This window comes from Solanum pennellii, chromosome 9 (genome assembly GCF_001406875.1).
Source record: "Solanum pennellii chromosome 9, SPENNV200".
In the NCBI taxonomy this organism is placed as follows: domain Eukaryota; kingdom Viridiplantae; phylum Streptophyta; class Magnoliopsida; order Solanales; family Solanaceae; genus Solanum; species Solanum pennellii.
Genome location: NC_028645.1, coordinates 5340800 through 5354643, shown reverse-complemented (window position 1 = coordinate 5354643; position 13844 = coordinate 5340800). Strand labels below are relative to the sequence as shown.

At 33.5% G+C, this 13844-nt stretch overlaps 2 protein-coding genes across 5 annotated transcripts; one reads left to right on the top strand and one right to left on the bottom strand.

The window, feature by feature from the left end:
- The first annotated feature begins 1110 nt into the window (after positions 1-1110).
- LOC107031154 lies at positions 1111-4648 on the top strand. The gene is made up of 4 exons (XM_015232402.2): positions 1111-1217; positions 1295-1410; positions 2667-2850; positions 3924-4648. The coding sequence occupies exons 1-4, from the start codon at positions 1142-1144 to the stop codon at positions 4496-4498; spliced, it is 951 nt and encodes a 316-aa protein (XP_015087888.1). The 5' UTR covers positions 1111-1141; the 3' UTR covers positions 4499-4648.
- A 129-nt stretch (positions 4649-4777) lies between these two features.
- Positions 4778-9679, bottom strand: LOC107031153. 4 transcript variants are annotated; one of them, XM_015232398.2, is made up of 3 exons: positions 9528-9679; positions 5422-7675; positions 4778-5341 (listed from the first exon to the last, which is right to left on the bottom strand). In XM_015232398.2, exons 2-3 carry the CDS (start codon positions 7648-7650, stop codon positions 5060-5062), a joined length of 2511 nt encoding a protein of 836 aa, XP_015087884.1. In that variant the 5' UTR covers positions 7651-7675; positions 9528-9679; the 3' UTR covers positions 4778-5059. The 4 variants fall into 4 exon arrangements, with proteins under 4 accessions (XP_015087884.1, XP_015087887.1, XP_015087885.1 ...); XM_015232401.2 differs by lacking the exon at positions 9528-9679 and adding an exon at positions 8668-9092; XM_015232399.2 differs by lacking the exon at positions 9528-9679 and adding an exon at positions 8808-9092.
- Between the last annotated feature and the right edge of the window lie 4165 nt (positions 9680-13844).

The window sequence follows — 13844 nt, the reverse complement described above, 5'->3', positions numbered from 1 at the left end:
CATCTAATTTCTAACTTCAAATCTTTTAAATTTTATTTTTCAAATTTCAAACAATTTATCCAAAGAGAAAACTACACAAATTGGGAAAAATATTTACCAAAATTAGACTAAATCCTCCTTGATGTCATTTGATTATGTATGTATATATATATCAAGGAGAAACTGGATAGTGTTTTTACCGAAGCATAACTTCTTTCTCTTTATATACTATGATGGTAGTAGGCAGTAAACACGAATTAGTAGTTAAGAAAATAGGGTACAAAAGAAAGTGCCCGTTTGAATTGATTTATTTTAGGTGTTTTTAAGCCAAAATAGATTTTAAACAATTTTGATGTGTTTGGATAAAGTTAAAAAATGCTTATAAGCACTTATTTTAAAACTAAAATAACAAAAATTAGTCAAAAGTTAACTTTTGGCTTAGAAGTCATAAGTCAATCCAAACACGGTTTGTAAATAGTGTTATAGAAGTTTTGTTTAGGAAAAATTAGTAAACTAGTCAAATAACTTGACTTAATTAGTAAAAACCTCCATACTTTATAAATATTAGTAAAAATGTCAAAAATGTCATTATTTTAGAAAGGATTGTGTATTTTAATTTACTTCCTATTTTATCTCATTTTAATTACAAATTTTTCAATTAATCCTCTCTCACATGTATTTAAAAAAATACAAATTTTAAAAACGCGATTTAATCAAATTCATTTCAACATAAATTGAATATTATCAATGAAAATTTAAAAATCGACACTAAAAATTTGATGAACAGGTGGGATGAGTTCTTTGTGTTTATTTTTTTGAATTTGTGCTTACTTTGGAATTTTTGTAACTGACGAGACTTTTAAGCAATTGTTCCTATTTAAAAAAATTCTCTCCCTTAAATTTCTCCTTTTTGTTAGTTAACAATTATATTCTTTAAATAAAATTTAAACAAGATACATAATAAATTAAATATTTGACATTTTTACTAAATATTAAAAATATTGACAATGGATCCTATTAAATATGAAAATATTGACATTTTGAAAAATTTCTGTTTTGTTTACCCATATCCAAATGCCTTTGGATCAAGTGGATCAGAGCCCAAATATGAAGAAAACCCAGTTATTTTGAAGCCCAATTTCCATTTTCACCAACCAAGCACATGAGTAATGAGTTTTGTGTCTATCTATGGCTTCTTCCATTTCCATTGACCCATTTTCTCTTCGCCTTCAATATTCGTAAGCTTTCCAGCTTATACTCCTCTGAGATTTCGTTTTCTTTACAATTGATCACTTCTTTACCTTTTTCTGTACAGAAATTGCTGAAGCAGTTGATAACTTGGAAGTAACTGTATTTACAATGTGGTCAGCCCCAAATTTGCAGGCTATGTCATTGAGACCTCGCATCATTCAACCTCACTTCTGCAATGACGTGAGTTTTTTTGTTTTTCTGTGTAAGTGAATTTGGGGATAAAGGGAAATAGTTGCATTTGATAGTAATATCTTATCTTTTAACTTCAATCCAAGTATCTATGTCCTCCATGTAGACCTGATTCATTGTTATTTGTAACTGAACAAGGGAGGAAAATGGATCAATTGATAGTTAAATGTGTGTTTTCATATGTAGATGGTGATGATAGTTCAGATAGGAAAAAAGTGAACAATTCATTGTTGAGGTATGAAACTCGCCAAAAATGATAGTGTTTATGGTTGATAAGGCTATGTATTCCTTTTTTTTAAAAAAAAAATTAAGTCTAGTTGAAGCTAAGTTGTAACTCCATCACATAACTCCCTATAGTAAAAGAGGAAGAGTTGGAACTCTTGAATTGAAGTAGGAGTTAAGGGAAGTAGAGTTATGAGTGAAATGGAGTTATAAGTCACTAAGTTAACCTATAAATTGGAGTGATTTGAGTCATTCTAAACATACACTGTGATTTGAGAGTTAAATTTTTAGATTAAAAGACTAGTTGTTGTGGAGAAACAACAAGACTCCACAAGTGATCGATCTTGTAGGAAATCACTTAGATAATTGGTGGCGGTAACATACATCGACCCTAATAGAAGGTATGCCTAATTTTGCATAAATCTCCAAGTAATTAATTTCTTCTTTGTATCAAAGCACGATATAAATGTGTATATATTTCACCATTGTATGATGATTAAAGTTTGATGGACAACTGTATTTCATTTGAAAAATGTTGCCTGACAAAAGATTTCTGAAAAACATGGTTAACACTCATAGTTCCTTGTTCATGCTGCAAATGTCAGTAAAGTTCTTGATTGACTAATAGTAATGCTGACTTTGACATTATTCGATTGAAAGAAGTTGGCAAAAATGCCGACTTTTCACTAATGTCAGTTGTGTGTCACACATAATAAAGTTATTCCGAGTCAATATATAGTTAAGTGGTTTGAAAGGACAAAGCAAATCCCTTTTCACGAAGTCTAGTAGGACATGCATTTAAATTTTCTGATTAAATGAAAGAAAGAAAGTAAAAGGAAAGAAAACTGGAAGTGTTTACAGTTGTATCGAATTCTGTAACCTAAGAGATCTCGATCTATTTATTACTATTGTTCAGCTTCTATTTAATTTATCCTTTGAAGAAAATGTGTTATGAACATTACAATTCGCATCATGTGTACACTTTCTAGCTGCATTTCACCTTTATTCTCCGACTTCAAATGCAGGGATGCACTAAGTTCAGACAACACATGTTTTTAGCTTGGTCCAGTATCAACCGAGTCGAGATCAACCACTGCTTTACTTCACATCTCCATATGCAATGTTGTGCAGTTTTAGCTGACACAACTAAGATAGTTTCTGACAATTTTCGTGGAAATCGTTCTTTTGATTCAAAAGCTAGAACTTTCAGTAAGTTCTTCTTGCTTGGTTTGAAGATATCTTTAGAACTATTCCCTCTGTCCCAATATATGTGACACATTTCATTTTTCGAGAGTCTTAACATATTAAGTTTGACCGGAAATTTGCGCATGAAATCTTTTCTTTTTTTGAAATGAAATTTATATATTTGTAAACTACGTAAAAAGTACTATAAGTCACAATAATTGACAATCCCTAAAATTTAAATGATATATGAAAAATTTTATTGTCAAAGATAGACTTGCTTGAATATCGATATCCGAAATATGTGTAATCTAGTAGATGTTTTGTCATACATTGAAATGTTGTAGCTCATTTTTTGTAGGTCTCCATCCAACATGTGCTTAATGCTGATGTATACAATTTTACCCTTACCAAAAAAAAATAAAATTGGGACGCAGGAGTATTGTTTATCTCTTTTTAGGATGTAGAAAAATAGTTAAATAATGTAAGATTGTTGAGTTAATCAGATATGCCTTGTCTTATTTATACCATCATTTGTTATCCTGTTAACTTGGAAGAGTGGAATATATATTGAGATTTATGTGACTGATGACTCCAACTAGTTTGGGGTTGCAAGTTGCAACATAGCTGATGTATTTAATATTCTTGGGACTACTAGAATGGTACTACTAGCTGATGTGTTGGCATTTTCTTTTACTTGGACATCATTTGAGATCGAGGATAGCATTATGGGAAAGAAAAAACGTCTAGCTCTCCAACTACTTCTGTTCCTTTGACTTCATAGCATCTTGCCATCTTATAGTTATAAAATCTTCCTTATATCAGTAAGTAACCTATGCTTTGTGAAAGCATTTTACAGACTCCTAGTCACACATCCCTAAGTTCTTGTCATTTCCACTTCCAAGTGCCTGCTTTTGTCCTCCATATTTAGCGTTTGCCGGTCAGTGCTGTGGAGAAGTCATAAAATATGTATTGTATGTAGCATGTCAGGGTTAACAGTTTCTGTCTTTCCCCTTTAATCTCTAATTTTCTATTTGGGTTACATTAGATTTCTTCTCCTAAGCTATAAAATGGTCTAATTGTGTATTTATCCAGAACAGAACCTTTTGGACAAGCATCCCATTCTCTGTTGCTTGGACGATGCCAAGTCAGGAGTGAAGATTCAGAAGGAACCTTGAGTGGCGAAAGCATCTTGCAAAATGAAGAAACCTTGGCTCGAGATTTAAGGACTGCTATTAAAGAGGAGAACTATGCCCAAGCAGCAAAAATCAGGGATCGCCTCCGGCTTCTCCAGGAGAATAGTAATGCATCTGTACTAGCAGCAAATGCTCGATTTTACAATGCTTTCAAGACTGGAGATTTAGCTGCTATGCAAGCCCTCTGGTCGAGGGGTGAGAATACATGCATCGTGCACCCGGGGGTGAGTGGCATATCAGGCTATGATCTTGTAATGGGAAGCTGGGAGTTTGTGTGGGCAGAATATGATTTCCCACTAGAAATAGAGATCAGAGATGTCCAAGTTCATGTTAGAGGTGATCTGGGGTACGTTACGTGCGTTGAAATGGTCAAGACAAAGGGCAGCAGCTGGGGAAAACAGTTTGCTACTAATGTGTTTGAGAAGGTTGATGGACAATGGTTCATATGTATTCACCATGCCTCTTATATTGACCTGTAAATTGTGAACGAGAGAGCTGTTTTAGAGGGAGTGAGAAGAATCTTATCTTATATTATCATAGATTTTGTAACCTATTATTATTAACTCAAACGACAAAGCATAATTTGTTTGATCAAACATTTGAATAACAAAAGTGCTTTTGTAGAGTAATCATTTGAGTAGTAGTTTGTGTTTTGATCAATATGTGCTTTTACATGTCAAATTATGGAAGCTTAGCCAAACTGCTTGAAGTGTCAAATATGTATTGGATTGACTCACAACATCAATTGAATAACAGTAGAACCATCAATATTACCTTAGATAAAAACAAAGGAAACGAAATCCAGCCACTGTATATTCAAAGAGTAAGTACCTACTTTCTCTAAAACCTTTTCTACTGACTTCATTTCTATACCTTGCGGCGTGACATTATTTCCTTACTATAAGAGAATTTACAGCTGATCAAAGACGTACAAAATGAGAGGTCGAAGATTAGAGACTTATTTGAACCACAGGTTTTCAGCTTGCGAGATGCAATGTGATGCTAAAACAGTCTCTCAGAATTCTTGCTTCATCAGTTCCCTAGATCCTTCCAACAGGTGAGGGGGGTGGAGATGACACATATCTTTGAGGGACTTGTCCTTGGACTGCGGTTGAAGCCTTTGTCCCCATCGTGGCATCTGAAGAAGCCTTCTGTCCTAGAGAACCAATTTCAAAGATGTCAGCTAGTTTATGACTAGTCAGGGCAGACACACATATGGAGAATGCCTCTAACAAAGGAACTGATGAATCAAATTCGACAGAGTAAAGTCCATTCTTGAGAGGTGCCATACTGAAGATAGGCTTGCTCCTCCTATTTCCTCCCTGTGAAGAAACATTGGTAAACAAATATTATCAAGAGAAGCAGCAAACAAAGTGAAATTAAGTTTGACGCAAACAAGTACCTGAATCAAAAGGTTTAGAAAATCTTGGCTCTTGCAATTCTTATCCTGTTCAAGTATTTTTAGCTTGCAACCAACATCCCACCCTCCACAATCACATAACCCACCAGATCTCCATCGTTCGAGTAATGAGGAAGGAGTTCCATCATTTGGCAAGTTATGTGTACCACCAGGAAGAATGACTACAACATCACTGTATGTTTCACAGGTCTCTCCAAGTAATTGCTGCATACCTTCTTCTTTACATTGACTTGAGTTCATAACGACAATGGCGGCAAGCTCTCTCTTTTGACAAGAATCAGGGACTTGCTTTTCCACCTGTCCACAATCAATGCTATACAAGACAGATTCCCTTTGCACAGATATGCTTTTCTGCTCATGTACACTTGAGTTTTGAACTTCAGAACAAGAAATCTCCATCTGGCCAATAACTTTATAACCAAAGCCAGCACTTTTCTCTTTTGGTCCATGGCTCATCCAACCCCCACTCCTCCTTTTAATTTCATGGACTGCATAGAAAGCATAAACCAAACTACTTCCACCCTTCCCGGAAGTTGGTAACTTCTTGACAGCTGCAGCAAGAATGCCACCATCATCGTCGACCACAAGTTTAAAAAATGGAACTCCGTCCTTAAGTGAAAGCTGTAGAAGAGCCTGAAGAGTTGGGGGAAGATGCTTTTTCGCATGAACATGTTTGCTGTGGTTAGTGGGCAAAGTATTGCCACTTGAGTTTTCATTAGAAAGTGGAAATGTCTCAGCTGAATGAACGCCCTTAGGCTTCAGCAATGGATCTAAGAGTCTTCTCAAAGGACTAGATCTTCCTCTGATATTAGCATTTGGCTTCTCCCGATTACTGAGATCCGCACTGGAAGAAGCTCCTGCTGGGCCAGACTTGGGGATGCTATTTGTACTATTCAGTGGTGGAGCAGCAGAGGTCTCCTTAAAACTGAAACTTCTGCTCATTCGACCAAGACTAAAGCTAAACCTCTTATTAGGGGATGGATGTCTTCCCTTCACCACTGCCTCCTCTGCAGTGTCCAAATCTGCTCTCTGTGAAGTCTCAGCTGGGAGTCTCAATTCTACATCAACTTTATTGTGATTCAGACATTTGGCATCAAATGAAGTGCGACTAGTTATCCTCCCAGTTGGACATGGGGATGAGCATAAATCTGTTATGTCCCGAGCACTGGACAACTGGCGTTGCTTCACATGAGACTCTGTATTCGTTGCAGAGCTTGCAGGCAGAGGACATGAATGTGGAACAGAAAGCAGTTCACTAGAGAAGGAATCCAGAGAAGAACAATCAGAAAATCCCGCCCTCATCGCATCAGCTGGTTGCTCATTAAAAGATGTTCTTAATTCAGAGAATTGAGAGGCCTCTATACTTTTTTTTGAACGATGTTTTGGAACCAAGAGCACAATATTCTTGGGTTCAGCAGCATAATTTTGGGAACTAAACTTGCCTTCATTGTCGAATTTGATCTCGTTTTTACAAACTTGAACACTCTTTGTATGACTACTAGGAACACTAACATTCTTAATCGGTATCCAGGACAAATCTTCTTCATCTGTTTTTAGTTCGGAATTACGCTTGCGAGGTGGTACCTCCTTCCTAAGATGCTGTTTCTGCTTACCATGCTTTGTGGGGCACCGTGTAGTTTGCATATCATGGGTCTGAATAAACTCTGATTGGGATTGCTGCACGGGTTCTGCAAGCTTTTGTTTACAAGACGGAATGCTCGGTAATGGCATTTGCTTTCTCTGAGAAGACAAGCCATAAGCTTTGGGAGGCTTAACAGCAACAAATGAAGAACCACCTGATAACGTTTTACGATGACAACTTGCAGGCATACGTTCATTATACTTCCATTTCTCCAGACGCTCCCAATCAAGGACTCCGAAATTCAAAGCCTTTCCTTGAACATTCTTTCCCTTTTCTGTGTGCTGCAGATAACCTGGCAAATTGGACATGTACTTGACAAGCTCGTCATCTTTATTTTCCTTACTCTCTAACCACTGGTTTTGGTGATCTCCGGAAGAGGTCAATTGTGAAACATTCTGATTGACCGTCTTGCTTAAGCCATGATGCCTGCTAATGTATGTCTTATCTTCTGTGCTTTCAACTTTATACTTGTCTCTGAGCTTTGAACTTTGATTTGCTAGGGATGATTTGATCTCTTTTGCAGCACTGGAGCTTTCCTGATGACGTCTAGTTTCTAGTCGGTGCCCCATTTTCAAACTTCAATTACATTCTTTACTGCAAAGGGAAATAAAGGTCTTAGTATATAAGAGAGATATAAAATAAAAATCACTACAGAGACATGCTACAATATCCATTACTTAATGTTCACTGGGAAGGAATTTGAAGGATATGCCCTACCACAAAGACTTCAATAGAAGACAAGTGCACAAAAGAGTTGGAAGGACTAAGCAGACTAGTAACACAAGAACTCCTAGACAAAATATTCATCGTACTTCTTGAACCAATATGAAATCATTCAGGCCTAAAAGAACAACAGACTCCTAGTGAGTCGGATGTTTGACAGAAACCGTTAGCTATATCAAGAGCAAATGAATTGTGCCAAGTATGCTGAGTAATGACCTGAACTGAATATAGACCCCTGATAAAAATGAATATATTAGCAGACAAATAAACTAAACCACTTCAAATCATTGGTCAATATCTTTTTCTAGCAGTAAGCAATCAATAATTCAGCTTCTTTAAAATAGACAGTTTGACAACCGTAAGAGTATTCGGCAACTCATCCGTAAGCAGGTTGGCAAATACTAGAAGCGGAAGTACAAGGGAAGCTCAGTGCACTATGCTTCTACTATGCACGAGGACCAGAAAAGGGCCAAACTGCAAGGGTCTATTGTACACCGCCCTACCTTAACCAGTTATGCCAATTCCATGTTCACAAGCAATGAATAGAACCTTAAGCAAACAGGACAACTGATGGATTTGCAGAAGTACTAAGAGAATTCGAGCGAGTGCAAATGCTGAAATCTCATCATTTCTAGTAAATGCTACAATCAGCCTTCGATGCAGTTGACACAAGAACTATAACTAAATGAAGCTGTAGAATCATCTTTCAGTTCTTACATACTATACTTCCAAAGAGATCTGTATATAGCCAAATAATAAGAATAAGAACATAGACATAGAAATATGGAACTACTAAAACCAGCCAAAAGCATTTGCTTGGCAACCCAATAAGACATATTTTCTTCACAAAGAAAAAGCATGACCTGACAAAAGTGAGAAAATTAAATCCTAACTGGAGTACTGGACCAAAAGTATCAAAACACCATCTTTTTCTGAGTCTTCAACCATAAGATTCTGTGTATCTGTAACATAAAGCAACACAATCCCCACAGCTTTAACTTACAGATTTAACATTTCTCACCCAGCTGGACCCAAAGTGTCATGAATCTAACTCATTATTCCACATTTCAATCCACCCACTAAAAAACAACAGTTAACTGAAATTGCATTTTTACATGAAAGTTGTCAATGAAAAAAAAAACTAATTTCTGAAACAAGATCTGAGAGTCAATAATCACAAGTGTTAATACAGTTTAATCAAATTCAAACCACCTCACAGATCCAGAAAAATGGAGCTCACAAACAATATCTAAGGCCTTCACACTCACATAAAAAGGGATGTCATATCACATACCACAAAAGAAAAATCAAGAAATGTAGACCCATAATGCAACATTTTGAGTGGTAATAAAGAAAAGACAAAAAAAAAAAGATAACATCAAGAAAATGCAGACCCATAAAACCACAACATTCAAGATTTGGAGTGGGTATAAAGCAAAGACCCCAAAAAAAAAAGATTCACAAAAAATGAAGACCCATTACACAATATTCATGGAAACCCCATTTCAAGATTTAGTATGATAAAAAAGGAAAAGACAAAAAAAAAATCAAGAAAATGCTGACCCATAACACCACGACATTCACTTAAAAAAAAAAAAAAAACCCATTTCAAGATTTTGAGTGGCTAAAAAGCAAAGACAAAAATGCAGACCCATAACAGCAATATTCATGTAAACCTCATTTCAAGATAAAAAGGGAGATTAGCAGAAATCATTGTACTTACAGTAAAGGCAAAGAAAGGAATAGCAGAACAGAGCAGAGAGAGTTCCAACTTCCAAAGCTATAGAAAATCTTCTTTGGAATGGCATGAAACGTTTTCTTGAAAAGGAGAGAGAGACTGAGAATATACACCAAAGCTGATATATACATACATATATACGTATAGAGAGAGAAACCCCGCGAAAATCCAGAGAGAGAGAGAGAGACAGAGGCGTTTCGTTTTCAATCGGACGGTGCAAAGCGGAGTGGGCAGGGTAGGAGTGTACGTGTGGGCCCACCTGTTATTGGGCCCCATTTATTTGACATGATTTCAACGTCACGAATCCCTAGGCCCAGATTTCTGATATTAGTGGGCCCTTCTTATAGTAGGAACAATAATTACATCATATTGGAGAAGTTTTTTCCATTATAAAAAAAATTAAATCATATTATTTTCTCTATTTCAAAAAGAATAACCTTATTTTCTTTTAATCTGTTTCAAAAATAATAATTCTTTTATTTTTTTTGGTAATACTTTAACTTTATTTTTCTCGTGGCATATTTAAGACCATGAGATTAAAGGACATTTTCGTACATTTAACATAACTTTAATTTAGAACCATAAGATTAAAAAATGTTCTTTTCTTTCTTAAACTCTTTTCCAAGTCAAACTAGGTCATCCTTTTTTAAAATGAGGGAGTATTATTTTCGAATACATTCATTAATTATTCGATACATTACAAAGGATATATAATTTAATGAGAGAGATTTTCCAAGAGAATAATAAGATATATAGATGTATCTAAATGAGGTGGGATGTATCTAAGAGGAAATAGAGAATGTATTCAAGAGGATTTTTTTTAAAGAATGAAAATTTTAGAGATTATTTTATTTTAAATTGTGTATTTATGTAATTTCTTTTTAAAAAAAAGAAAGAAGTTTATTTTCGTATATTTTAGTAGTTTCTTATTCTTTGATTAGTATTGAGTTTCTTATTATTTGATTTTATATTGGAAAATTGACAATATATAATGTATTTTCTTTCGTTTTGAACTATTGAAAGTGGTTAAACATTTATCAATTTTTTACTACACATTTGATTTGAATAGCATCAAACTACAATAATGCATAATGATATGAAGGTATACTAAACAAGTTGGTGATTTAGAATAAAGAATTAAAGTTGGGTAGAGAATAAACTAAGTTACAAGTTATATCTTCCTTAACATACACAAAACAACTTCATAATTCATGACTCATGACTTGGTGAAAAAATAAGAATAATTTAAGCAATCATAGTCCATAAGAAATGTTTTTTTTTGACAGAACAAAAAACAAGTGAAATACTGCAATTTTTTATTTTCTTACACACTCATATTATTTTATTCTCTTCCCTGGAGGAAAGGGTACCTTGTTTGTCCATACATTAAAACTTAGAACTAGTTTGACAGAAAAAATTTTGGACATATATAGTGTGGATGAAAGAAAAATAATTTAACCTATGAGATCATGCAAATCATGGATAATATGCATGGACAATATTAAATATTTTTGCACTATATCTAGTCAATTTAACAATTTCTAGTAGGTTATTGCTTATGGTGTAACGTCAACATCTTGCATGTATATGCATTACAATAAAAATAATTTTTAAGAGCAATAACTGTATATATTAATAAAAAGTGTTAATTTTTTTTATCAATATTAGTTAAGGAGTAATTTTCCTCCCTTTAAGCTAGCTTTTGGGATGTGAATTAGGTGTAAGACATAATTTCACATGGTATCAGAGCAGCGCATGTCTCACACGATGTTGGGAACCCCAAAATAAAAGTTTATAAGAATGACAAAAGTCTCACCGACTTTTGGGATGTGAGTTAGGACTAAGACCTAATTTCACATGATATCAGATCAGGGTCCGTCTCATCTGATGTTGGGACCCAAAATCAAAAGTTGTCCACGTACCAGATGCTAAGCAACTGGGCGCGAGGTGGGGTGTTAAAGAATGACAAATGTCTTACATCGGTGGTTAATGAGATGGTTGGACTCCTCATAAGGCTTGGACAATCCTCATCCTTTTGAGCTAGTTTTTGGGGTCTGAGTTAAAAATTTGGTTTAGGCCTAACTCATACCCAAAAACTAGATCAAAGGAAGGAAGATTGTCCAAGCCTTATAAGGAGTCCACACATCTTATTAACCATCGATGTGGAACTTTTGTCATTCTTTAACAATTAGATCCAATTTCACTGATAGCTTTAGCAACATATATAAATTGTGTTAATTGGCGCTAAAAATATATATTTAATACCAATTAAGTTATTGTGGTTAAATAATTGCCGCTAAAGATCATTTTCGATGTCGTGATGGCAAGGCCCACCAGAGTCTAGATGACTAGAATCAGAGTCATGATCGAACATGATACTTGCTTGGTGGACTTAGTTAAGAAACGAAGTTGTATTTTTATTATCAGCTATAACTTTTGATATGACGATAAACATTTGATCTTAACAAGTGATATTAAAGTCGAGGTTATGAGTTTGATTCTCATAAACAACATTTTGTATGAGGGTAGGTGTTGGGAGTGGGATTGTTTGTTCCCATAAGGGGTTGTGAGTTGTACGGATCAAAAATGTTTACTCGAAAGTGAACTTAGTTAAAAAATAAAATAACATCATTATCATCGTCCATAACTTTTTTAGAATTCACACTTCATAGACATAGGGTACTTTTTTTTTCTTTTTTTTCTTCCCTATCAGAAATGGTCAATTGAAGTAGTATTTTGATAGGAAGCTTTATGGACATAGTGTGGATAAATCGTTGAAATAAGAGGCTTACATTGTTTTATTCATTTGTCTATTTTCCATTATTTGTATGTAGAAACGACATTTTAAGTCATGGTGAATTTAAAGCTGGATCTTTTGGACTTTTTTGGTGCTAGAGGTTGAAAAATGTCCCTAGCCAATATTATTTTATTTTTATTTTTGTGTAACAATTATATTTATATAAGCCATTTGTACTTTATTTTATTAGGATCAAGTATTATGTTCTTTGTTACATATATCTATTACCCTTCTAAATTTTGATTATTTCAGACTTATTTAGTCTCTTTCTTGAATTGGCTGAAAATATGTGTAGCTGATTTTAGGGGAAAGTGATTAGGAGAAATAGAGTAATAGACAAATAGGTATTTGTGAAAAGATTCCTTTTCCATTATATATATATATATTACTGTGCGTTCATTGTGAGTTCGATTAAATTAAATACAATGAAAAGTTTCATATTAAGAATAAAATGTTTTCTAACAAATGCAACTGTTTAAACCCAATTTTTTTATTTAGAATGAAGTAATACTTAATTATTTCTCCAGCATTTTCCTTTACCATTCTGGGTTTTATTTTGTTTTCTTAGTTTGATGTTGATTTATGTGAAATTTAATAAAGTAAATTTTTTAAGATAAATAATTTTATGTATATATACTAAAATATTATATAATTTTGACTTTAATTGTGTTACGAGTAATAAAAAATTAAATTGAAAATAATAATGTAACATTAAAAAAAATATCAAATAAATTAAAATGAATCGAGTAATATATATTATATTTGGTACTAATTTGGCGCCAATGGAAGGCTAAATGGTCAAAAAGGGATTATAATAGTAGTACTAGTAATTATTTTATTTTTTTAAAAAAAGTGAATGACGTTTTTTGCGGCACATGTTTCCACGTCAAATAATTTGATGTTGAAAAGACCTAATTAATAGTATATTATATATTTATATTGATGTTGTAATAGAAGGTTGGTTCAATTTTTATAATTTACTTTTTTCTAACAGTAATGATGTTGTAGAAAATAAAAATAGTTCCAAAATACTTTTAGCGCTAGTTGAATTTGGAATTTAAATAAGTCACGAAAAAATAAAAAGGATCAAAATAAGTTATTATTTTGAAAAGTAACTAAAATAAATTTAGTGGATGAAAAAAATTTAATTTATTCAATATTTTAAATTTTTTCCGTTAATTTCATAACGTGTATATTTTAATATATAACGAAACTATTTATTGCACTTTATAAAATGTAAGTTTTTCTTACAATTTTTAAAGTGAAACTTTTTCTTACGCTTTACAAAGTTGAATATTTTTCTTACATTTTATAAAGTGAAAGAAAAAATTATGTTTTACAAAAAGAAATATTTTCATATTTTTTATATATATATATATAGTTTTGACCCTACTAACACAAGTTTAAAGCTTGGACGAATGGTTAAGGGGGTTCAAGTTCTCAACCAACCCGAGATCAAATCCTTTATTTATTTATTTTTTGTATCTTGAATCCACTTTATAAAA

Coding starts and splice junctions, on each gene's coding strand:
- LOC107031154 (XM_015232402.2), top strand. CDS start 1,142: ATGAGTAATGAGTTTTGTGTCTATCTATGGCTTCTTCCATTTCCATTG. Junction 1,218..1,294: donor TCTCTTCGCCTTCAATATTC/GTAAGCTTTCCA, acceptor TTTTCTGTACAG/AAATTGCTGAAGCAGTTGAT. Junction 1,411..2,666: donor AACCTCACTTCTGCAATGAC/GTGAGTTTTTTT, acceptor CTTCAAATGCAG/GGATGCACTAAGTTCAGACA.
- LOC107031153 (XM_015232398.2), bottom strand. CDS start 7,650: ATGGGGCACCGACTAGAAACTAGACGTCATCAGGAAAGCTCCAGTGCT. Junction 5,342..5,421: donor TTCTAAACCTTTTGATTCAG/GTACTTGTTTGC, acceptor GTTTCTTCACAG/GGAGGAAATAGGAGGAGCAA.